The sequence below is a fragment of the Macaca nemestrina genome, chromosome 8, assembly GCF_043159975.1.
Source record: "Macaca nemestrina isolate mMacNem1 chromosome 8, mMacNem.hap1, whole genome shotgun sequence".
Taxonomy (NCBI): domain Eukaryota; kingdom Metazoa; phylum Chordata; class Mammalia; order Primates; family Cercopithecidae; genus Macaca; species Macaca nemestrina.
The window spans coordinates 32,322,256-32,348,450 of NC_092132.1; the positions used below are offsets into that span (position 1 = coordinate 32,322,256).

A 26,195-nucleotide genomic window follows, 5' to 3' on the forward strand; every position below is an offset into this window, starting at 1 on the left:
CATGTAAATGTGGGTGTCTAATACCCCTGTCCACCTCTTACATTACTATGCAGTCAAAATTTTATTTATCATGCAAGAGAAATATTATTCAAAAATGCTGAATATCCAGAACTCATTTACATTTGGCTTTGGACCTACCTTTTTAGTAATAATTGGCTTTGGACTCCATAAAATTAGTTTGTATTCCCTAACCACATGGCAGTTGACATCTTGAAAAGGTTACCCAGATAAGTACTCAGTGGCAAGATTTCAGAGGAAGAATACATGGCTCAAAATCTACAGCTGGAATACTGCTTAGCTATAATTTTGGATAAATGCATTTTGGCTATAGTAAGTTTTGTTATAGTAGAACCTGACATATATTTTCTTACAACAATACCTTGTACAAGATTGGTGCTGAAATTATCTACTGAATACATAAAACACTGTTTACTTTTATTTGCAGCATAAGTCATTTATTAAAGATATTAGAATTTTTATTTTCTTTGCTCATGACTTTGAATTTTAAAATTTTCATGTATGTATTTAAGTATACAAAATGCAAACACTAAACTTAGAATAAACAATAAAACATGCATATAAATCTATCATTGAAGGACAATATTTATTTAATTCATTTAAGTTTAGAAAACAATGAATTTATTGATGCAAATGGGAAGCTTACTATTGTTAATGAAATGAAAATATTTCAATATAAATTTTGTCAGCTATAGTACAATCATAAAATTTCACAGGAGGTTTCTGTATGTCATATTGCATAACCTTATTGAAAACATTTAAAAGTCATGATACTTGAAGCAGATTGTAGATGAATTCATTATAACCTCATTTCTTAGACTTTTTTAGATGACATGTATATATGTGTTTGACCATATACACATATATTTTACATTGTATTTTTGGGCTGATGCCTTCCAAATTGTAAATTTAAAAACAATTAGCAAACTTTTTTTTATTTGTGTAATGAATATGAATATTGAACCTGTATTATTAAATAACTTAAATAAATTTGAAGACTATTTAAATCCATACTTTAGAGAAAAATACAGGGCAATATTACAAACATGCAATAGAAATGCTATAATGATTGTTCTATATACATAAACCAATAATTCTGTTATTAAACACAAATCAAAAGTTTAATATACATTCTGCATTCCCATTGTTTATCCAATAAGAAATGTTGCAATGTGTATTTAACTATTTTTCCTATTTTTAGGAATTTAACTATTTTTCCTATTCAAATTCAAATATAGAAGATACATTTAGATAGAAATTTGCTGCTAACATTGTTTATTGTTGTCATGTGTTCTTCAGCCTAGTCAGGAAGGACTTTCTAGAAAAAGTAAAAAAAGGCAATGCTTGTTTTTATGTCTTTGGTTTCCTTTCCTCCTTTGGGCATCTTTTTCCATTCTTGACTTTTTTCACTTTCTTTTTCTTTTTATTTTCTAACATCTCATACTGCAGTTTGTTCAGTGATTAAGGCTATTCTCTTAGATGGCTTTTTTTGAAACTTGACTCCACCACTTTTTAACCGCATGGACTTGGGCAAATTACTTTTTGTGACTCAATTTTCTCTCCTATAAAATAGGAAAAATTATTGTTTCATTTTGTTTTCTTGTTCTCTTAGAGCTATTGTTAGAATTAAATTTGATGGTCTATTTTAAAGGCTTTGTTTACACAATACATATTAGCCATTATTTACCAAATTGTCTAGTCTATATAATATTTTATTAAAAATCTGCTTTCTCCTGAATTTCATTGGGGAAAAATAGGTTCAAAGTCCAAATGTTATTTAAAATATAGAATTCAGGAGCAGAGTGAGAGGTAGCCTATTTTTAAGCAATCTGGCTCTGTAGAACTCTTCAAATTATACTAAAAGTGCTCTCATACTTTGCCTTTCTCACAGGGCTTCTCATGGACAAGGGTTTGCTACATTTTTTTTTCTCACTTTCTATTCTCTTCTTACTACTCTATTTTGTAGCAGAAAATGAGAAACAAGCAGCAGCAGTGAACCTGTCATTTTACTAGTAGAGATAGCAAGAGTGAAATGAAATCTATGTGACTGCAAGTGTCTTCTCAATCCCCTGCTGTGGCAATTTTGCCAGAGGGAGTAACAAGTCAATTGTGCCATCACCTTGCTGGAATCTTCTTACTGACAAAAATAAAACTTCTAGGTTACTGATAAAGAAGTCAGAAAACCTGAAACTGAGACTGCTGGCAACATTAAAATTAATACAAATGCACTATTACAATAATAATACATTTTTAAAAATTAGAGCCAGGTTGTGGCTGTCACCCAAGCTGTAGTGCAGTGGCACAATCCTAGCTCACTGCAACCTCGACCTACTAGGCTGAAATGATCCTCCTGCCTTGGCCTCCCAAAGTTTTGGGATTACAGATATTAGCCACCATGCCCAGTCAGTAATAATTTTACAGATATAACACCAATCCAGAATAAACTTAAGTAAATTGAATTAGGTCACAGTATTAGTGTCCGATTTGTCCCCAAGTCTTTCTGATTTAGAGCAGCCACTTTTAAGCTCAATACATTACTTCCTCTCAAATAAATGTCCAAGAAATTATATGGACATACTGAGAAGCAAAAAACATATTTAATCAGATAAGCTATTCTTTAGATATCTACCATAAGTCAGCCTCATTCTAATACAAGATAAGGCTGTAACTAATGTAATAGTAATATAGTCAAGAGTTGATGGCATTTATATTCTAAAGTCAAGTGAGACAACAATAAAAAAATTCTATCAAATAGTGATGAGTTCACTGAAGAAAAGATAATGGGATTTTGTAATTGAGACTGATACGGGGATTGTTTTAGCTGACATAGTTATTAGTCAAGTAAAGCATTGCTGATTTTAATGACATCATGTAGTCAATCATAGGAAGAACTTGGGGAAGAAACTACAAGCCACCAGGACCAACAAAGGTCCTAAAGTTGAAAGGAGCTTTGTTAAATTTAAGAAAATGAAAACTGAGCAGTGTATTCTGTTTACTCAGAGGTCTGTGTATTAAGATTAAGATCATGGTAAGGACACTGGCTTTATTCCAAATTCAAGAAAAGCCAATAGAATGTTACAAACAGGAGATTGTTTGTGACAGAATCTAATTTTCACTTTAAAAATACTCTCGACTTCACTGTAGGGAATAAATTATAATGGGAGAAGAGAGATTGGAGTTGATAGGATATTAATTTGGTCCTATTGAGAAATGATACAGCATGGATAAGTGAATCAGTCAAGCACTTGGAGAGAAATAGACAAATGTTTGTATATATTTAAAGCTGATAGCATATTCACTGACAGAAAATAAATACTCAAATATATGGCTACCATTAGTTATGTTAAACATGATTCTTATCTTCAAATAATTCAGTGTGTGTTTGAAAGATTTGAAAAACACACACATACTGTAAGTTAAATGACAATTTCTTATCATTCTTAGAAGAACATTATCAGACAAAGATAAAAGTGCTTCTTTCTCCATACAATAATTTGTACCTACACCTGGAACGAGAAAATCAAGGAGTCATTAAACTTGAATAAGAGGAGGGAAATATTCTATTATTTTTTTAATTAAATGTCCCTCTAAAAGTCATGTATGTCCTCCAAAGCCATTCTATTAAATATCATTTAAGATAGCTATTTTGGTCACCCATTAAATGCTAAGCTTATTTCTTTATTTTTGAGACAAAGTTTCACTCTTGTTGCCCAGACTGGAGTGCAATGGCGTGATCTCGGCTCGCCACAGCCGCCACCTCCTGAGTTAAAGTGATTCTCCTGCCTCAGCCTCCCAAGCAGCTGGGATTACAGGCATATGCCACCACTCCTGGCTAATTTTTTTTTTTTTTTTTTTTTTTTTTTTTTTTAGCAGAGATGAGGTTTCTCCATGTTGGTCAGACTGGTCTTGAACTCCCGACCTCAGGTGATCCACCTGCCTCAGCCTCCCAAAGTGCTGGAATTACAGGTGTGAGCCACCATGCTTCACCATGCTAAGCTTATTTCTAATAACTGAAAATACAAAAGTGAGAAGGATAGACGTTATTTCTGTCCATACAGGATCAAATTCTTGCTGCTGAGTGAGACTTACTGTCCATAAAATAAACAGACTTACACAAATTTTCAATTTTTCAGTTTCAAGTAAACTGGGCTCAAGCTTGCTAATTTTAGATATGGTAAAATACTACAGGAGATTTATGAAAATAAACAAAAGACATGAATGGATGTTAACTGACCTGACATGTGAAGTAGAATAGGGAGAAAGCTATTCAAACATGCATCCCAGCCAGGTGTGGTGGCTCTCACCTATAATCCCAGCACTTTCAGAAGCCAAGTTTGGAGGATCACTTGAACTCAGGAGTTTGAGACCAGCCTGCCAACATGGCAAAACCCTGTCTCTGCAAAAAAAAAAAAAAAAAAAAAAAAAAAAATACATATATATAGTGCAATAATAAACAAACCTTGAAATTCCAATTGTCTAATTCAATAAAGATTTATTTCTTATCTATGCAATATACATTGCAGGCTACATGACCCATCTTGGTCTTGTAGTTATTGTCATTTGTGGTTCATGTTGTTTTAGGGAAAGGCATATGGATTAAGATCATTGGTCATGGTTAGGACGCCAGTTTTATTCCAAATTTAATGAAGCTATTAGAATGTTATAAACAGGAAAGCATGTTGACATGATCTGAGTTCTACTTAAAGAGATAGTCTAGGCTTCTATCTTAATCTTTTCTCATGTTGTTAATAAAGACATAATTACCAAGACTGGGTAATTAATAAAGGAAAGAGGTTTAATTGACTCACAGTTCAGCATGGATGAGGAGGCCTCAGGGAACTTACAATAATGGTGGAAGTGGAAGCAAACATGTCTTCCTTCGCATGGCAGCAGGAAGGAGAAAAATGAGAACTGAGTGAAAGCAGAAGCCCCTTATAAAACGATCAGATCTCATGAGAATTTCTTCACTATCACAATAACAGCATGGGAGAACCGCTTTTATGATTCAATTACCTTAAACCAGGTCCCTCCCACATGTGGGGATTATAGGAACTACAATTAAAAATAAGATTTGAGTGGGGACATAGTCAAACCATATAATTCTGCCCCGGCCCCTCCCAAATCTCATGTCCTCACATTTTAAAACATAATCATGCCTTTCCAACAGTCTCCCAAAGTCTCAACTAATTCCAGCAGTAACCCAAACAGTCCAATTCCAAGGTCTAATCTGTGACAAGCAAGTCCCTTCTACCTATGAGCCTGAAAAATCAAAATCAAGTTACTTACTTCCTAGATATTATACAATGGGGGTATAGGCATTGGGCAAATATACCTGCTCCAAATGGGAGAAATTGGCCAAAAGAAAGGGGTTATAGACCCCATGGAAGTCCAAAATCCAGCAGGGTAGTCAAATTTTAAAGCTCCAAGGTGATCTCCTTTGATCCCATGTCTCATATCTAGGTCATGCTGATGCAAGAGGTGGGCTCCCATGGCCTTGGGCAGCTCTGACCCTTGGCTTTGTAGAGTACAACACCTCTCCTGGCTGCCTTTACAGGCTGGTGTTGAGTGTGCTCTGGCTTTTCCAGGTGAACAGTGCAAGCTGTCAGTGAATCTGCCATTCTGGAGTCTGGAGGATAGTAGCCCTCTTCTCACAGCTCCACTAGGCAGTACCCCAGTGAGGACTCTGTGTGGTGATTCAAACTCAACATTTCCCTTCCACAATGCCCTAGCAGAGATTCTTCATGAGGTCTCCACTCCTGCAGCAAACTTCAGCTTGGATATCCAGGAGTTGCCATATACCCTCTGAAATCTAGGCTGAGGTTCTCATACCTCAATTCTTGACTTCTGTCTACCCTCAGGTTCAATATCACATGGAAGCTGCCAAGGCTTGAGGCTCACATCCACTGAAGCCATGGCCCAAGCTGTACCTTGGCCCCTTTTAGCCATGACTGGGACACAGGGCACCAAGTCTTGAGCTTGCACAAAGTAGCAAGGCCCAGGACCCAGCCCACAAAACCATTTTTTTCTATTAGCCCTCCAGGCTTGTTACGGGAGGGGGCTGCTGTGAAGATAGGCCATGGAGACATTTTTTTGCCATTGTTTTGGTGATTAACATTTGGCTCCTTGTTAACTATGCAAATTTCTGCAGCTGGCTTGAATCTCTTTTCAGAAAATGGGTTTTTCTTTTCAGTCACACTGTCAGATTGCAAATTTTCCAAACTTTTGTGGTCTGTTTCCTCTTGAATGCTTTGACACTTAGAAATTTCTTCTGCCAGATACCTTAAATCGTCTCTCTCAAGTTCCAATTTCCACAGATCTTTAAGGCAGGGGCAAAATATTATCAGTCTCTTTGCATAGCAAGAGTGACCTTTATTCCAGTTCCCAACAAGTTCCCCATCTCTGTCTGAGACCACCTCAGCCTGGACTTCATTGTACATATCGCTATCAGCATTTTTCTCAAAGCCATTTGCAACTCTCTAGGAAGTTTCAAACTTTCCCACATCTTCCTGTTTTCTCAGGCCTCTAAGTCTCCAACAAGTTCCAAACTTTCCCACATTTTTCTATCTTCTTCTGAGCCCTCCACGTGGTTCCAACTTCTGCCTTTTACCCAGTTTCAAGGTCGCTTTCACATTTTCAGGTATCTTTATAGTAAGTGCCCCACTACCTGTACCAATTAACTGTTTATGTCTGTTCTCATGATATTAATAAAGACTTACTGAGACTGAGTAATTAATAAAGGAAAGAGGTTTAATTTACTCACAGTTAAGGAGGGCTGAAGAGACCTCAAGATACTTACAATTGTGCTTGAAGGAAAAGTAACCATATCCTTCTTCACATGGCAGAAGAAAGGAGAAGAATAACAATCGAGTGAAGGCAGAAACCCCTTATAAAACCATGAGATCTTGTGAGAACTAACTGTCACGAGAATAGCATGGGGGAAACCACCCCTATGATTCAATTACCTCCTACCAGGTTCCTCTCATGACATGTGGTGATTATGGGAACTACAATTCAAGATGAGATTTGGATGGGGACAGAGCCAATCATATCAGCTTCCCTATAGAAATACATTATAATGTTGTTTTAGTCTATTAATCCTGATATAAGAAATACCATCAACAGGGTACTTTATAAGCCACATAAATTTCATTCTCACTGTTGTGGATATGGGGAAGTCCAAAGATCAAGCTGTGGGCAGATACAGTGTCTGGTAAAGGACTGCTTTTGGGTTCATAGATGATGCCTTCTTGCTGTGTCCTCACATAGAGGAGGAGGAGAATAAGCATCTTTGGGCCTATATTTTCTAGGCACTAATCCCATTATGAGAGCTGTGTCCTTAGGACCTAATCACCTACCAAACGGCCCCCTGTCCTAAGCCATTGCCTCAGAGGATAAGATGTAAACATATTAATTTTGATGGAACACAAACATTTTAATCATACACATTACTAGACATTTACTCAGATCTGTTGCAAAATACATTATAGACATAATAACCATATCTGTAAAGAACACAAAGTTTCACTAAAGATAATACAGTTAAAATAGTGACATGTACCACTATCAAACAGTGAAAATTAATAAACTATAATTACATGCAAAAATATGGATGAATCCCACAAAGAATAATTGATTGCAAGAAGCCAGATTCCAAAGAGTACATACTTTAAACTTCCATTTTATAAGGTTCAAAACATGCAAAATAATCTATTATGCTATAATGTATAATCTATTATCTTCAGGATGGAAAGAGTAAGGACTGAGAGGGAGTATTTGGGAGATTTCTACCATTAGGCTAATGTTCTCTTCTTGATTTGGGTGTTAGCAACAAAGCTGTGTTCAATTTGTGAAAATTTATCAAGCTATTCACTTAGAAGTTGTAGACTTTTCAGCATCTATATTGTATTTAATTTAAAACATTATGAAATAAAAAGGAGAACACCTCAAAAGTACATATTCTCCTAGTCAGCTGATATAGTGTGAGACGTCTCACAGATCTCCAAGGAACTGGTCAGATCTATTCCTCCCCTTTCTGAATTCCCTGAGATGGTGATTAGAATCTGACGATTATTTAAGCATTCAGAATTTTCCTAGGTCAGTAGATCTCAAAGGTTAGCATGGATGAGATTCACTTGGAAGGCTTGCTAAAACTTCCATTGCTGGACCTCATCCTCAGAGTTTCTGATTCAGTAGGTACAGGGAAGGGCCCAAGAACTATGGTTTAAGTAACAAAAGTAGGCATCATCTCAGCTCTTTATATTTTATGAAAGCTCTGTCTTTATTTGTGCCTACTTTCATTTTTAACGTCACTGCTCTCCTTGATTTCCCAATCCACTTCATGCTTTTTACCCTCAGAAAGCAAACTTTAATGTTACTTCATTTATGAAAGTGAGGATGATTAGAGTATGATTTTTCTCAAAATTTCCAATGCTCTGTCTACCTCTGTTTCAAGCTAGGCTGCCATCAGAAACACTTAGAGAACATTTAAAGATACCTATAATTCATCTCCAACCCTCCAATTTCTACTCTTTGTAAAAACATTATTGGTTAATAATGAGGTCTACAGTAGGATGCTTTTTAAAAGTCCTCCAGGTGATGCTAATGCATGATCAAAATAAAAAATGACTGTACTAACCCAGGCATAATAGCTAATCTACTCACTGTGGTATTCCCCATTTTTCACCTATGTCAAGGTCTTTCTCCACCTGGGATCCCTTCAGCTGATAGACATCTCTCCAATATCTTTCCAAAATCCAAACACAAATGAAGCCAACACATCCTATTCTCAATAACAAGACAAACTAAATTTTTATTGCTTTATTCTATTATCTTCTCCTAACAGTAAATTTTCCCTCTTCCCTTTTCAAATTCCTCAGAAAATTTGTCTTTGTTTAACATTTCTATTCATTTTACTGCAATTTATTTCTCAGTTGACTGCAGTCTTGCTTCTTTTCACACATTCTGTTGAAACCCTTTTCCTAAGTTCAACAGTGGCTTCCTAATAGATACATAATTGTTCACATTTTTAAAGTAGAGTCTCTCCATGACATTTGACATTGTTATTAACTCATTCTTTAGAGAACATTTTTTGTCTTTCTTGTGAAATAATTTATTGATTATTCTTGTACCTGTCTAGCCACTTCTCTATCTACCTCATTCCCTCCTGTTTCTCTACCAATTAATTTAATATTATGGTTTCCTAGGTTTCCACTGTTCATACTATATACTATTTAGTAGAAGGTGAAATCTACTTTATTGATTTCAACTGTCCTCCATGTATATGACGATTCTGCAGTTTATGTCAGTCGACTCAATCCTCTTAACCACTCAACTACTTGTGGAGAATATTTAATATTCAAAAAGCATCTTAACTAGTTTGGGTAGCAATTATCTTTTCCAAAACTTGTATTCATTTCAAAGAATTGATTTCATGAATTTTAGTTTGAGTGGTTATTGATTCTCATTTGTAGAGAATACTCTCAGAAACTCTAGCAGTTTGAAGCAGCTGCTTAAGACAAGTAAAGCAGGAGAATTTATTGAAACATAGAGAACTTTTACCTTCATGACTGATTTCAAATATTATGAGACAGAAACAACAGTATGTGTTTATTTCTCTATTTCCTCGGCAAGACTGCATGTCCCTACCAGCAACACAGTTAAGATGGTACCCTGAAGCTAAAGGCTGTCCTACAGGAAGTAGGAAAATATGACTTAAATCACATCTAAACCTAGCCCTTAAAAACATTATTTGTTGCTTAATATGGTACATGGCATGTAGCTATTTTCTATCTTTTTTCTCCTGTGCCTACCCCAGATGTAATCATTAAATGTGGATTAGAGCTTTATTCATTTCCTTAGAGGAAAGAGATGCAACATTACTATGTTCATTGCTGTATTTAATTTTATTTACAAATTTCAGCAATTGCACTGAGGTCAGCAGTTTAAATTACTGCTCCTAATATGACTACAGATGATTGGATTTTGATAAAAAACTATATACATAGTATACATCCCTGTATCTATAAATAAAACTAAAACAAAATATTCATAATTCTTAGTCTAGGAAACTTCCAGACTTCAAAGTCTGAGGTTTCTCCATTTAGTACACTGTGGCCAGCATCTCTGGCTCCAAGGAGCACACAGTGCAGTGGGAACTGCTGGGAGGAGATATCAAGAAAGCCAAAAAATAAGGCAAAGTTAAATTTCAAAGGTGGCACAGTCAGCTGTGACAATGCAGGGATAAATAGGCCTTTTTGTGTTCTTTTGGGGGGGGCTCCCCTATTATGGGATTGCACTGTGCACAGAAGTTAGTTATGCAGTTTTGATCATATTAAAAGGCCAGTACTCCACTTGCAAAACAAATTATAAAACTAAGCCATTTATTGAGGTAGTCAGAGGACTGTTTTTAGCATTGGCTCAGAAACAAAACAAAACAAAAAATCCCAGCTGGTTTACCTTAGGCAAGTCACTTAAACACTCTTGGAACAAAGTTCAATCTTCAATGAAGTCAGAACTGTGATTAGCACCATTTGACATTTAGACATGAGAAGTCTACTTTTACTGTTATCCAGGCATTGAAATAAGACAGCTTGGGAAGCTTCAGTTTTCTGCAATGACTTCAGTCTCATGGACTTCTCTTGGACTTCTTAGTCCAAGAACTGGGCTTTCTAGAAACTCAGGACAATTGCAACTGGAGTTGCAACACAACATAAAGAGCAACTCTTGCCGAGGTCACACACACACAAGTGTGTGTGTGTGCGTGTGTGTATGTACATATGTGTGTGTATGTACATACGTGTGTGTGTACATGTGTGTATATATATATGTTTTATTGGGTGAGTTGTGTATATCATTGCATTCTGAGAGGTCTGGTTGCAGACCAAAGTCATTGAACTCACAAGCTCTTATCCTAGGGTAATTCGTAGTCAATTCTTGGTATCCAACCTCATTTTAAAAGATGTTTTCTCAAAAACGGTAATCACGTACATACCATGGAATATTACTCAGCAAAAAATTGTATAAACTGTTGAAATATGCAATAACTTGGAGAGATCTCCAGCTGAGCAAAAAATGTAAACCCAAAAGATTATATACTGTATCATTTCATTTTATAAAACATTTTGAAATGAAAAATCTTGAAAATGAAAGGCAGATAAGTAAATGATTTCCAGGGATTAGGAAGTAGGTAGAAGAAGAAGGGCGGTGAGAATAGTTTAAAAAGAGCAACACAGCCGGGCATGGTGGTTCCTGCCTGTAATCCCAGCACTTTGGGAGGCTGAGGGAGGCAGATCGTTTGAGGTCAGGAGTTCAAGACCAGCCTGACAAACATGGTGAAACCCTGTCTCTACTAAAATACAAAAAATTAGCCAGGCATGATGGCAGGCACCTGTAAACTCAGCTACTTAGGAAGCTGAAGCAGGAGAATCACTTGAACTCAGGAAGCAGAGGTTGCAGTGAGCTGAGATTATATCACTGTACTCCAGCCTGAGTGACAGAGCGAGACTCCCTCTCAAAAAATAAATACATAAATAAAAAGAGCATCACTAGAAATTCTTGTATTGATGGGCCTGTTCTGTATATTGACTGCAATGGTAGATGCTCAAACCTACACATGTGATAAACTTGTATAGAACTACATACACACAGTAAATGAATACAAGCAAAACTGAGGAAAGGTGAATAAGCTTGGTGGATTGGGGGGGTGAAGGGAGAAAGTGAATAGTCACTGACTGAAAGGTACAAAGTTTCAGATAAACTAGAATAAGTTGTAAGATCTATTGCACAGGAGGGAATCTATGAGCAACAGCAATGTATATTTCAAAATAAGTCAGAGTAAATTTCAAATGTCTCATTTCGAAAAATGATAAATAATAGAGGTGATGGATAGGTTAATTGGTTTGATTTAATTATCCCACATGGTAAACATACTTTAAAATATCACACTATACCCCATAAATATATATAATCATGGTTTGTTGAATAAAACAGTATTTAATTTAAAAATCCTTTGAAAACTTCTTCTGACCTGGGAATGACAAAGATCATGACTTCAATCCTGTCTTTTTCTCTTGTCCCATGCTGTGGTCTAAATTTATGTCCCCCCAAAATTCATACATTGAAATCCTCTCCCCATACTGATGATATTAGGAGGTTGGGCCTTTTGGGAGGTGATTGGGTGTTGAGGGCAGAGCTGTCATGAATGGGAATAGTGCTTTTATAAAATAGGCTCATGGAGCTCATTGAACCCTTCTACCACATAAGTACACAGCAAGAAGGCACCATCTATGAACCATAAAGTGGTTCCTCACCAGCTATTGAATCTGCCAGTGCTTTGATCTTGGATTTCCCAGGCTCCAGATTTGTGACAAATAATAGCTTAAATAGACTAAGACAGAAAACTGGTACCAAGAAGTAAGGATGCTACTGTAACAATACCTAAACATGTGGAAGCATCTTCGGAATTAGGTAACAAATAGAGGCTGGGATAGTTATGAGGTACATGCTGAAAAAGCCTGCATTATTGTGAATGTCCATTCATTAAGGACAATCTTGGTGAGGGTACAGAAAGAGAAGAGGAGAGCTGTAGAGAAAGCCTCAATCTTCTTAGGTAAAAACTTAGTCATTAAAAAATGTAGAAATATGGACGGTAAATGTGATTCTGATGAGGTCTCAGATGGACATTAGGAACATGTTATTAGAAACTAGAGAAAAGGTGATCCTTGTTACAAAGTGGCAAAGACCTTGGCTGCATTGTATTCATGTCCTAGTGTCCTAGAACTTCTGGTTAATGACGTAGGATATTTGCATGAAGAAATTTCTAAGCAAAGTGTTGAAGGTGTTCAAAGCATGACTTTGCTTCTCTTCAAGCTTATAATAAAATAGGAGAAGAAAGAAATGATATGAAGATGGAATTTTTTAATCAAGGCAAGTGGAACTTAAGGATTTGGAAAACTGTATGACAGTCCATATTATAAAAAATGAGGATGTGTACAGGAGAGAACAGGAAGGGTGAGATTAGGTGACCCTTTGATAAAGAGATTAATATGGATCAGCCTGGTACTATTCATTAAGAAAGTGGAAGAATGATGCCAAAGGGAATTTGGAGATCATGGGGCTGCCATTCCCATCACAGGTCCAGGCTACAAGAGCCTGAGGAAGAGAGCAATTTCAAATAAGGGACTGGGGATGCTTATGGAACCTCAGCTCTTGCTGCCTGCACTCTGTTTCCATGCTTCCCAGCCACTCCTGGAGTAACTTTGGTGGGTCCTGGAACGACATGGGCTATGTCCAGCAAAGTTGTGGGGTCATGGCTGCCTTCATCTAGATTGAAAAGGGTGCCCTGTAAAGAAAGCTGTGGAACTCAGAAAGAAAACTGCCCTGGAAGTGAGGCCACCATGAAGAGTTTTCACTAGGTCAGTGCCCAGTGGAGCCATGGGAGCAGGACCACCCCAGAGAATCCAGACCAGTAGACTGTTGGGTATGTGATTTCAGCTCTGGAGAGCTCTAGGCACAGAGCCGATTTGAAGATGGGGCCACAACATAGAACTGTCATGGGAGCAAAGCTGCTTGAAGCTTTGGGAACCCAATCTCAATCCCTGGAGGTTACACACTGAACCAAAGAATATTATTCTTGAGCTACAAGACATAATATTGTTTACCTTGTTAAATTTCAGTCTTACTTGTTACCCTTTTCTTCTGTCCTATTTCTCCCTATTGGAATGGGAATGTCTATCTTATGTCTGTCTGACCATTGTATTTAAGAAGCACAGAACATTTTTGATTTCAGAGGTTCACAGTTAGAGTAATTTGCTTCTGCACAGTGGTACCTTGAGTCTTATCCATTGCCGATTTACATGATATCAAAATAGGACTCTCGACTTTGGACTTCCGGGTTGATACTAGAATTAGTTAAAACTTTTAGAGCTATTGGGATGGTATGAATGTATTTTGAATGAGAGAAAGACATGAATTTTTCAGGGCCAATGTTGGAAAAGATGTTTTATCCTCACTGTTCTACAGTGGTGTTCTTGTCATAAATCAAGTGTTGCTGTTGTCATGAATATGTGTGAGTCTTTATCTGAACTTTTCGTTACGTTCCATTGGTTAACTCTTCTATACTTGTTTTTAATTCTCCATTATTTTGATTATGGCAGCTTTATAATAAGTCTGAAATCTGGAATCTGGTTGTTTTTCAGCTGTATATTCTTCTTTATGATTGTTTGAGTTAGACTTAGATCTTTGCATTTCCAGGAAATTAAAAAATCAGCTTGTCAATTTACACATGCACATTTGCCAGTATTTTGATTGTGACTATTCTGAAGTCATAGGTTAATTTGGGAGACAACATACTCATTTGTTTACATAGGTCTTTTGTATTTTCTCTCAAAAATGCTTTAAAATATTTTGAGTGGAGCTTTACCCAGCTTTTTCATGTCTTAGTACCTTCATTCCTAAGTATTTGAAATTTTATTACATTAAAAATGGTACTTTAAAAATGTCAGTCTAATTGTATGTCTCTGATATATTATTGTATATTTCCTTGTATTTAGTTGTACTGCTAAATTCACTCAGTAAGTTTATTTTATCAGTGACTTTAAAGAATGTCCTATATACACAGTTCTAGAATTTGCAAATAGTGATGATGCCCTTTCTTGAAATTAAGGATGGAGAATAGAAATTACTTAACTAAGAATTTCCACTTGCTGAAGAGAAGTAGAAATTTTCCAATTATGTTATTTTGACCTGTAACTTATATAACTTGTTCTTTTTCTTTTTTCTTTATTCTTTATTCTTTTTTTTTTTTTTGAGATGGCATGTCACCCATTTGCCAGGCTGGCATGCAGTGGCGCAATCTCAGTTCATTGCAACCTCCACCTCCCGGGTTCAAGTGATTCTCCTGCATCAGCCTCCTGAGTAGCTGGGACTACAGGCACCCGCCACCATGCCCAGCTAATTTTTATGTTATTAGTAGAGACAGGGTTTCACCATGTTGGCCAGGATGGTCTCGATCTCTTGATCTCGTGATCCACCCACCTTGGGCTCCCAAAGTGCTGGGATTGCAGGCGTGAGCCACCACGCCTGGCCTCATATCTTGTTCTTAAAATGTATTTAGCAACTCACCCCATTGTTTTACTTTGTTTTGACTTTTTGCTCCATTTATCATACTATTCCTATGTTTTTGAACAGCGATGTATTTTTTGAAATTCTGTTTATTCTATTCTGTGGATTCTCAAAGATCAGAATCCAAAATGATGATCAATTTAAATAATTATATTCATTTATTTGTTCATTTCATGTTTAATTCAACAAATTCACTTGGAGTCCCTACTATACATGTAGGTGTAGTAGTTTTAAGTAACAGATATAATATAAGCAAAAAGGGACATAAGCCCTGCCTTTATGAAGTTTACAACGAGAGGGAGGCAGACATTTTAAATACGCAAGTGGAAAAGAGACCCTGCGATCATCAACATATAGTCATTGAAGCTGCCCAAGAACACAGCCTCCATCCAGATAGAGAATAAAGAATGTGTATGGCAAAGATTGCAATTCTATCTCAATTCACTGACAACTTATTAATCAGAATGCAGCTACATGGCCTCACTTAGTTGTGAAAAGCACTAAAATATTTGTCCTGGCTGGCAGCAGCCTCCCAGCAACACCTCATAAGTGGAATTGGAACATGAATTTCAGATCTCAGCTAGTCGTCTCTATCACATCAAGATGCAAACAGCTCTATGCCTTTTGTAACTATGGATTTTATATTTTCATCAAAGTTGTAAATCCTTTGACCATTAATCTTTCCATAGTTTTCCATGCTTGCCCCTGCTCCACAACCTTTTTGGAACTTCAATAACACATATTAAACTGTTTGGCATTTTCCTACAGGGAATATCTGTTCTTTAAAAAGACATCTTGCTTTTCTCATAGCTGCATTCTGAATAGTTGCTATTGCCATGTCTTTAAGTCCACTATCTTTGCTTTCGTACTGTCTACTCTTCTATGAGGCCCACTGAGTATTTTTTTTAAATTTCTAGTAATATATTTTGCATCTCTTAAAGTTTCATGTGCTCATCTTTTTATATCTTCCCTTTCTTTCCTCACGGTGTTCATTGAGTTCAGTTTTTCTGAAAAGGGCTATATAGTAAATATTTTAGGCTTTGCTGTGGTTACATAGTCTCTAACATGTATTCATCTTTGATTTTGGTTTGTTGGTTTTTACAATCCTTTAAAAATGTAAAAATCATTACTAGATCACAGGCAATACGAAAAAAAGTCTATAAGCCAGATTTAGTCTGGGGTGTAGTGTGCTAACCCTTGTTTTAAGTAGTTGAATATAGTTATATATGTTATAAAGTCCTTATTTTCTAATTCCATCATCTCCATATTTTTTGGTCTGTTTCTAATGATTTTTCTCTTGGTTATGGGTTGTATCTTTATGTTTATTGACATAGCTAGTACTTTCTTTTAACTGTATGTTGAACGTGGTGAATTTAAAGATACTTAGTGTCTGGATTTAGTTATCTTTAAGTAATCTTGAGCTTTCTTCTAGTATGTATTAAAGTTACTTTTGGTTCACTTTGTGTCTTTTGAGATTTGTTTTTAAGCTTTAAGTATTGCATTTTTAAGTGGCCTTACCTATAGGCGTAATTTACCATCTCTACTGAAGTGCACCCCTTTTGAGATTTCTACTGAATACTCCATTCAGTTAAAGTGGACTCTATATTCTAGCTAGTGGTACCTGAACAAATCTCACCCCTGTGTGCTTCGTTGGAACCATTCATCTGACACATTCCTCTTTATGTGACTTCATGAAATTTCATCCAATTGCATGCATTTATTAGTATTTAGCAAACACTAATGAAGAGAACCCAATGTAAATCTTTCGAGTCCTTTTCTTCTGCAGAGCTTCCTCCTTTCTAGAACTTTGCCCTATGACTAACATTTCCCTCATGTTTCCTGAATTCTATCTCCTGAGCTGAAAGGACCATCATGCTCTACTTGTAATCCCACTCCTTATTCTATGGTCTAGAATGTGTCTCATTAGAGAAAGTCAAATGATTATAGGGCTCTCCTTCTTAGTTTTTTTCCTCTCTTAGATCACAGTTCTTCATGGACCTGGCTTAATGTTTTAAAACAGTTATTATATATATATATTTTTCTCAGTTTTAATTTTTAAGTCAATAATGTAAATTTGTTCCCTGTTGCTCTTTCATGGTTATTACTTGATTTAATTCAAATATTTTATTCTCCAAATCTTTAAATAATTTAAGTTTTATTGAATGAATGCTTATATTTTTGTCTTATTTAGAGATTCTGAGAAGTATTTTAACCTGGATGTTTAAAAACACATACTTATTAATTACTTTCTTCAGTGCATTAGCTGTCTCTCATTTTCTCAACATGTCTCTTTGGAAGGTAAATGGAAATTAATGTAGGATATTTGTAAAAAGCATATTTGTGCATTCAAAAATGAACTTTCAAAGCTAAAATGCCATTATACTTTGTTCTTTTTACTTTTCAGAGGTGTTTATCTCAGTGAATGTTGAGAATTTTTCTTTGATCTGTTATACATGTTTTTCTTTTTAATTTCATTTGCTTTAATATGAAACGAACTGAGGGAGCTTAACTGAAAAATAAAAATATGAGAATCTTTAATTTCCTTTAGAATCATTGAAAATACACTTTTGTTTTCTTCATAAGCTGGAAAGGTATTATGTGTTGTACCATGACAAACATAAAACAAAATTATCAATCTGAAAGAACTGTTATTTACCCAGTTGCTCAATTTTCTTCTCCATGAGAAAAGGGTTTCTCCTTAAACACAACAATGCAAAAAGTTGAATTATTAAATGTAAGTAGAAGCAGTTACACAAAATTAACTACTGCTCCATATATGTAATATGATGGCTAATTAATGACAGTGTAATATTTAAATAGTTTGTCTAATTAGGCACACAACAGTGATGGCTGTCTTGGGACAAAATAAAAAGCCTCACATAGATGTCAGTTTCACTTGAGTGCTGATGGAAATTTTAGATTTAGCAAAGGAGATTTGTAGAAAAAATGTCCCATGATAAAATTTGAAATTGAATTGAATGCTTAGCATCTGGAATTGACCAAGTGTACTGCTCTCCTACAATTTACACTTCATTTCTCTTTGGTGATAAACAAGCCTATATACTGTACCCCACACCCAACCCTAAGCTATTTCAGAGGAAACTAATAGCAAGGCAGAGCATAATATAAGATCAGTATCAGAAAAGATGTGTTATAGAAAACCATTTAGGTGTTTTTTGAAACTGTGTTTATTTTTTTATTAACAGCCACGTTTGGAGAAGTTCCAATTTATATTATGTTCAGTGAAATGTTGTGGTCTCATACCCAAAGCCAAAACAAGATCATATATTTACAATATCTAAACAACTGTCACAGAGATTAAAAGTAAATAAAAATTTAATTTTAGGAAAAAGTACATTTTTGAAATCATAGTGAACTATTTGTAAAAACCTTTTCACTATAATACAGCTAATCTTTATTTTATTTTGTTACGTTTTTCCCTGCTCTCTAGGTAAGAGATAAAAAGGCATTATTTATGAATTTTATATAAATTCAGTTATTTTAAAGTATAATAAATGGTGTTATTTGATGATAGATTTATAATATTTTAAACAATTAAAATGATATTTACTAACATTTTTAACAGCCGTAGTTTTTAATTAATAAATTTAAATGCACTAAGAACTTATGAGAGAATTGATAATATTGCTCCAGAAAGTTGGAATAAATCCAAAGTCCAAAAGGGTTAACAATTTTAGTCCTCATTCTTAAAATTCCACATTATCTTTATTGAAACCATTAGCTGAATTTGTGGTTTTCTTCACGTTTTACAACGGATTGACTTTGCAAGCTTCTTAACATGCAATTTGCTAACATCTGAGCTATGTAAATGTGTATACATATACCTATATAAAAAATTAAATGACTTTATGTCTTACAACCTTTATACTTTTCCTAGAACAAGAGTAGAGAATCCACCATTGTTTTTATTACTCACTGTATTATCTGTATGTTAAGCAACCACATTTGGAAGCCATCACTTCTAGTTAACCTCAAAGGGAGTCTAAGGTATTTAATGGCATTGTTTTACTATTTAGGTGAAAATATATTATTCTTAAGCCTTGGCCTAAAATGGATGTTCTAATTTATTTTGTCACCATGGTATTTCTTCTGACATATCTAGAAAAACCAAACTAATCTTTTGAAGATAATGAGATAAAAATATAATATAGTCAAAACGAGATGTTTTATCTTTAGGCAGCAATGAAGCATGCAAGAATTTGCATGGACTCTTGATTCTGCCTCCTAATCTTCATTAACTATGGCCTCCCTCTGTTATCCTTCCATAGAGCAACTAAATGATATTTTCAAAACCTAAATCCAATTGTGCCATATCCCCACTAAAAACACTTTAATGTTCCATTACTATGAATAAATTCCATAGCCTTGTCAGAAATGTCCTGCAAGGTCTAACCCTTAGTTGCCCTTCCAATTGCATTTGGTACCAAATAGCCCCTCACCCTTTTTGCTGTAGCACACAGGCCCATTACCTTGGCAAAAGTGTCAGTGAAGCTGCAGGAACACTCTTCCCTCTGCTTTTCATCTCGTTATTGCTTACTATTTTGCTTTGAGTTTCCAGTCCAGCATCACTTCCTCAGGAAATTCTTGTTCCTTAATTCGTCAACTAGTTCAAGGCCCCAAGCATACAGCATTAGTACTAAATGTTCCTTCTTCATAGGACCTGCTGGAAATGTAATCTTTTGTATTCATTTTGCCATTTGTTTAGAGCCTGACTCTCTAATAGAACACTCCATGAGAGCAGGGATCATGAAAACGTTTTATAGTCATTACAGTTGGAGAGATTACATGATTTCCTCCTGGCACTTGGCAGATCTCAATGAATACTTTTTGGACAGATAACAAAATGAATAAATTTTGTTTTACAAGAAGTTTATACAAATGGCCAATATGATCCTATGTGCATCTTGAGCCTCTTAAGGAGATGGTTCTATGGAACAACCACAGAAGTGAACCCCCCACTTTCTGTGAATTGTTGGATAGAAAATGCTGTAGACATCATTTATTAAACAAGCAAGCCTGCAGGCCATGACAGAGTAATGATGAAAGAATAGAAGCCTGTATCCTGTCATTTACAGGATATGTACCAACTCATTTTGAACAGAGACCAAGCCATGGTATTTAGCAGAAAGAGCACAACATTGGATTCAAGAGTTTCATGGTTTGTTTTAATGCTGCCTTTTACTTGTCCCAACTCTGCTATAAGTTCTTTTTAAATTGACTTAGGTAGTATGTCCTGCTATGAATTCATAATTACAGAAAATATGTTTTTTTAAAAAATATTGCCTTGAATTCAGCATTTAAGTAGGGACACCAAACCAAAAATTTTTAAAATCTAACATTTACTGAAGCAAAGTTTACTTTTTTCACCACTTTGTCAGCTACTGATTCTATGATAGTCTCTGTCATAATAAACATATTAAACAGAAATGCTGAGCATAGAACTTGGTACAATAATCTACATGAACATTGGCTTGAATGATGGAGGAACTGAGTTCCTATCCTTGTTTTCAAGTGAAAATTAGTCATACACTTGAGTTGAAATTGTTTTGCTGTGAAATAAAGATTTCCTTGAAGTGAGCTGTTTTCTGGGTTGTTCTCTCTTCCATGTGTCAGGAGTGTAGAGTTATTTGTCTGCATTGTGAGTCTAAGTTGAGGAAATTCAAAGATATCATATAGAGAAATTGATTTCTATGCCTTGAAGCTTATGGAATATAATATATTATTATCATTAAAATGATGGCTAAAGTATTTAAATATCTATTGCAACCCAAGGGACTGCATTTTGAAAGAAACTGCATTTCCACAGAGGATGAATAAATGGGTGTGTTTTCATTTGACTAAATGCAGGATTTTTGTGCGGGAGTTCTGTTGTGGCATGGTCTTACATCCTGCCCAAGAGGCCAATCTGAAAAGGTGAGGAGACATATGGAAAGAAGATCGAACTGTACTGTTCTATACCTATAGCATAAGAGAGAAATCTAAGCAGCCAGCTGGAGAAACACAATCACCCACAGTAATGGAACTGAAGGTGACACCTCTGTGGATCCCATGAAGTGGTGTATGAGTGAAAGAATCATCTTTCTTTAATTGTCTGACAAAGCTCCTAGAAACCAATGCCAAATTAGTGTTAGGAAAATAAGAGGATTCATATCCTCTGATCCTTCCTACTTATAACCCCAGGAGGCCCATAGAGATCTCAGTGAGAAGGGGAGGATGAACAGAAATACTGGCAGGGAAAACAAGGAAGAAGACTTGACTTCTCCATCTCACCTCAGCCCCACCTCTGCTCCATCTGCCACAAGTCCAAGGTATGGGGAGCAAAGAAGCTTAATCAAAATGAAGTTAATTTATTTTTGATTACCCAGGACTGGATGTATTAATTGATGTACTGTGATTTTTTTAAGTTAAATCATTTATTTTTAAACAGACAAAAATTATGTATATTTATCATGTGTAAATGATGTTTTGAAATATGTATTCATTGTGGAATGGCTACAGTGAGCTAATTAACATTTTATTTACTTCATATACTTTTCATTTTTGAGATGAGAACACTTAAACTATAATCTCTAAACTGTAGGATTTTTTTTTCTTTAATCTGAGTGTGATCTAGAATGTTATGTGTCTCCTTCAGATTTTATCCAGAGGAAGGAAAATAAGTAGCTTATTGAACTTGTTTAAATAGATTGTGGGCCAGTTGAACTGTGAATATATGCTAGTGAAATAATTTTTTGTCAAAGTAGTATTCAACGCTGGTGTTGGTACTTGAGAAGGGAAATAATATAAGTGATATTTAGTTGGGGGTAGAGACAGCAGTACAGGCTTACTAGAAGGTTTAGGTCTTGAAGGCATTGGTGAAAATATTTGTAGTAGTATGCCACATGGTCTAGACAAGAAAACTAGTTAATTTTAATTATCTAACAAACTTACAAGAGAAAGAACACACACACAAATATATATATATATATATAGTGTGTGTGATAAATGTTAAATATCTTTTAAGAGGAATATACTTACATTTTTGATTTATAGATTATGGAGCTAAATGGATGAAGAGCAAGAAAGAAAAAAACAAATACCATTTGATGCATATAATATAGTAATAAAATTGTCTCTAATAACAAAGCATTTTTTTTTTTTTTTACTTTCTACCCATCATGGAATTGAATAGAAAGATATTGTCCGGCTCTGTTGATTTAGGATCTGGAGCTATCGGTCACATCAAATAATAATTGGTCATTATGGAGCCAGAGTTTTCCTCAAAAACTTGAATTGAAGGAATTCCCTGAGTCGACCAAGGCAATAACATAAGTAATAAGACAATTTATTGCACAAGTGAACTTGTAACTTATTAGCATGATTGGCCTAAACAATGCTATAATAAGGCGAATGCCCCAACTTCAATTCCTTTATGAAACAGGAGTTTTTTCTTATGTTTGCATACCAAACACAGCTACTCATATAACCACACTGCTAGCACCTATCGTCAGCCACAAGTAGACTAGTGGAGAATCTATGGCCCCAATTTGGAAAATCAGAATCATAGATCCCAAAGTAACGTTAGTCAAAAAGTTATTTACGTGTTTTATCTATATACATTATATGACTACTTAGTAAAAGATATACTGTTTGATTTCATAGGAATATGTTTCTAAAGATATATTAGTTACCCTATTATTTCTTTGTAAACAAAATATCCTGGATATGTGATGTACTTTTATTTGAGTTGTTTTTCTACAAACATTTTTCAATAAATTCTGAAACATACCATTGACATGAACTATATTATATTGTCTCTTAAATTATGTCTTTGTGTTGTACATACCTGCATTAAAAAATCAAAAGTTTTTTCCATCAACAAACAAAGTGATCAAAGATTTCCCATCACAGACTTTAAGATACATGTTTCCTTTGTTTAACTCACTTTATCGCTTAAACGTGAAAAAAATATATATTGATTCTATTTTCCTAATGTGTAATTTTGGAGTGTAAATTTTTTGCTTACTTTCATTGCTATTTCAACCAATTGTTATAAAATTGTTAAGGTCTAGTTTATACTTGTATATGTGCTTATACATTTTTTCATAAACTTCTCATTTTATTTAATCTTTATTAGTATATTATGCACTTGGTATCACATTTGAACTGTTATTTTTATCCAAAAATATTGACTTGCTTTTCTCTTAATAACTTACAACTGAACAATTGCATTTATCTTAATAACTTAAAACTGAACATTTTGTCATTTTTAACAGCTGAAGATGCTTGTGGAGGAACAATGAGAGGATCCAGTGGCGTCATATCCAGCCCTAGTTTTCCTAATGAGTACCATAACAATGCTGATTGCACTTGGACCATTGTAGCAGAGCCTGGGGACACAATTTCACTCATATTTACTGACTTTCAAATGGAAGAGAAATATGATTACTTAGAAATAGAAGGTTCTGAGCCCCCTACAATATGGTAAGTAAATAGCTTCTATTATCCTTGCATTGATGTTGTTGAAGCAAACTAGGGAACAAAGAACAACTGAATGTGGACTTTTACAGGTTTGGGTATTTAAAAGATCTTATAGGAAAGTTATGTGAAGAGGTTGTCAGAGCTGAAGGATATTTTTGATGATTGGGCTATTTACATAAAAATAGATGGAAATTCAAAACACGTAAAAACAAATAAAAGTTATTCCTTTTGTAACCTACAGTTGTGCTTTTTAGCATGCGAGTCCATACTTGATGGTTTCTCTCAAATTAATTGAATAATCTTGGAAGTAATTTTCCTTTGTTTAAGTAGAGCTGTTATATACCTTGTTATCTGAAAGCAAAAATTAAACACCATGATCTGGGGGAATATGGTTTATTTCTTTAGCGACTCAAGGCATGGTCTAATGGAACCTGCAAAGTATTCAGAACATGCTTTTAAGACATAATATTTTTTAAGTAAAATGTTTCTTTATGCTATTTTAAAAATTTGTATCTAATTATATCATTGATTAGATTATGATTCAGTAACTAAGTGAAAGAAAGAATAAGATGACATTGATAAAGGAAAGAGATAGGTAAACACTAGACTAGAGAGGATCTTTTAAGCCATGTGAAGATTTGCTAAGAACCATGGATTTATCCAAAACAATTACATGAAGAGGTTTGAATATCCAAACGATTATTCCTATTGAAATGAAGAGATTGATTTGAAGAGGGGCTCGATTCGCTGCAGGAAGATCACTTAAGAGATGATTGCAGTATTACAAGAAAAGATCATGGTAGCTTGAATTAGAGTCATATTAATGAGGTAAGGAAATAGACTGAATTGAGAGATATTGATGATGTATAATCAAAAGGACTTTGTAATGGACTGGGGGTGATAAAGAAGGCAGTATTAAAATAAAACCTGGTTTTCTGACCTGAACAAATGGTGAAGGCAGTAGTAATATTCACTGAGTTGGGAATTGTTGAGGAAAGGTTAAGTTTGGAATGAGAACCCTGTAAATACCGAGATTTGTTTTGAATTATTTTAGCTGGAAGATTCTTTGAGATGTGCAATTAGACAACTATATCTCTTATATTATTCAATAGAGTAGAATCACAACACTGATATTTAGTTAATATTGATGGTAAGTGAACCAATAGGCAACAATATAATTAAGTAGATAGAGAGAGGATAAAATGAGAAGACAAAGGAGGACTAGGACTGAATCTGTGACTTAACAACATATAAGGCGTGGACTAAGAAGGATGATACAGCAAAGAAAACTGAGGGAGTAATTTGAAGAGGTAAGAGAAGGAAGGAAATCTTAAGAAATAATTTCATGCAGACAAGGGAAGAAGACTATGAAGAAGGGAAAGTAGACAACATTGTGGACTTCTGCTAACAGAACACTATGTAAATGGTTTTAAAACTTCACAGTTTTCTGGGCTTCACCAAAAGTACAAAGCATTTCCTTAATTGTAAATCCTACCTTGCAAGATAGAACAAAAGTAACACACTTAGATATACCTACTTATTTCACCTCTACATTTAGGCCCTCAACACTTTGAGTTATATGCCTGGTATGATAAATTCATACCAGAATGCAATAAAATCCACCTCAATTTTGGTTTTAAATGCTAGATAATTTAAAAGCTATTATTTGAGAAATTGCTACTTCAATGGTGATTCATATTCAAGTCATAATAAGGTAGATGATAATGCCACACATCTTTTAATAATTGTAATATCTTTTGCTATACAAGTGATCTTATTAAAATGGCAGTTTTAACTTGACCAATATTTGACTACTGGATACAATAAAGGAAAATAGAACTCTGTTTTATAGTACCAGTTCCTGAGCTACCACCAAACTCTAGAAATCAAATTTCTCATGTTTACTCTGTGGATTATAATTTCTCCATTTATGTTCATATGGTCACTTTCTTGTTTCAGATTAAACATGCTTAGTAATGATTTGTATATCTTCTTAACAATCTAAGTGGTTTCAACAATATAGTTAGTCCAATAAGAGTATCAGATCCACAAATTTCTCCATTTTCTCCTTTAAAAGACACTTTGCCACTTTATTTATTTTCTTCTTTAGAAAATAGCAACTAAGAAATGTATTGTTTTGCATTCTTTTAAAATTAATGTTACAGTAAAATTTAGGTAGACTTGTCAAAATCTTTGCTATATAATAAATCAAAAATAAAATCATTTGGCATGTTTCAAGAAATCAATACAAATGTTCAAACTATATTTCTATAAATGCCAACATAAAGATGCATAGTGTTGGTAAATTAATATTATATACAGTCATTTAAGTATATTAAAACAACATTCCTTTTAAAATGTATTAGTTAGAGAATTTATGTATTAAATGATCTGTAAATAATTAAAATAAAACTTTTATATCTAATTCTGGCCCTGTGATCACCTTAAATCCTTTAAAGTTCTCATGTCTTTTTAAAGATATACTCATCAAAAGAACACACTTTATTTCAGATGACATTATATCAAGCATTCTTCCTTATAAGTAGGCACTGTTCATATAATATATTCAATTTATA

General features: G+C 34.7%; 1 protein-coding gene across 6 annotated transcripts in view; it reads left to right on the plus strand.

Annotated features, from left to right (window-relative positions):
- Window positions 1-26,195, plus strand: part of LOC105475960 (CUB and Sushi multiple domains 3) — a 1,218,758-nt gene that overhangs the window by 336,157 nt on the left and 856,406 nt on the right. For all 6 annotated transcript variants that reach the window (XM_011731490.2, XM_071067898.1, XM_071067897.1 and 3 more), the window contains exon 5: window positions 23,415-23,622. In XM_011731490.2, coding sequence (XP_011729792.2) covers window positions 23,415-23,622 — 208 coding nt within the window. The remainder of the gene's footprint in view (window positions 1-23,414; window positions 23,623-26,195) is intronic.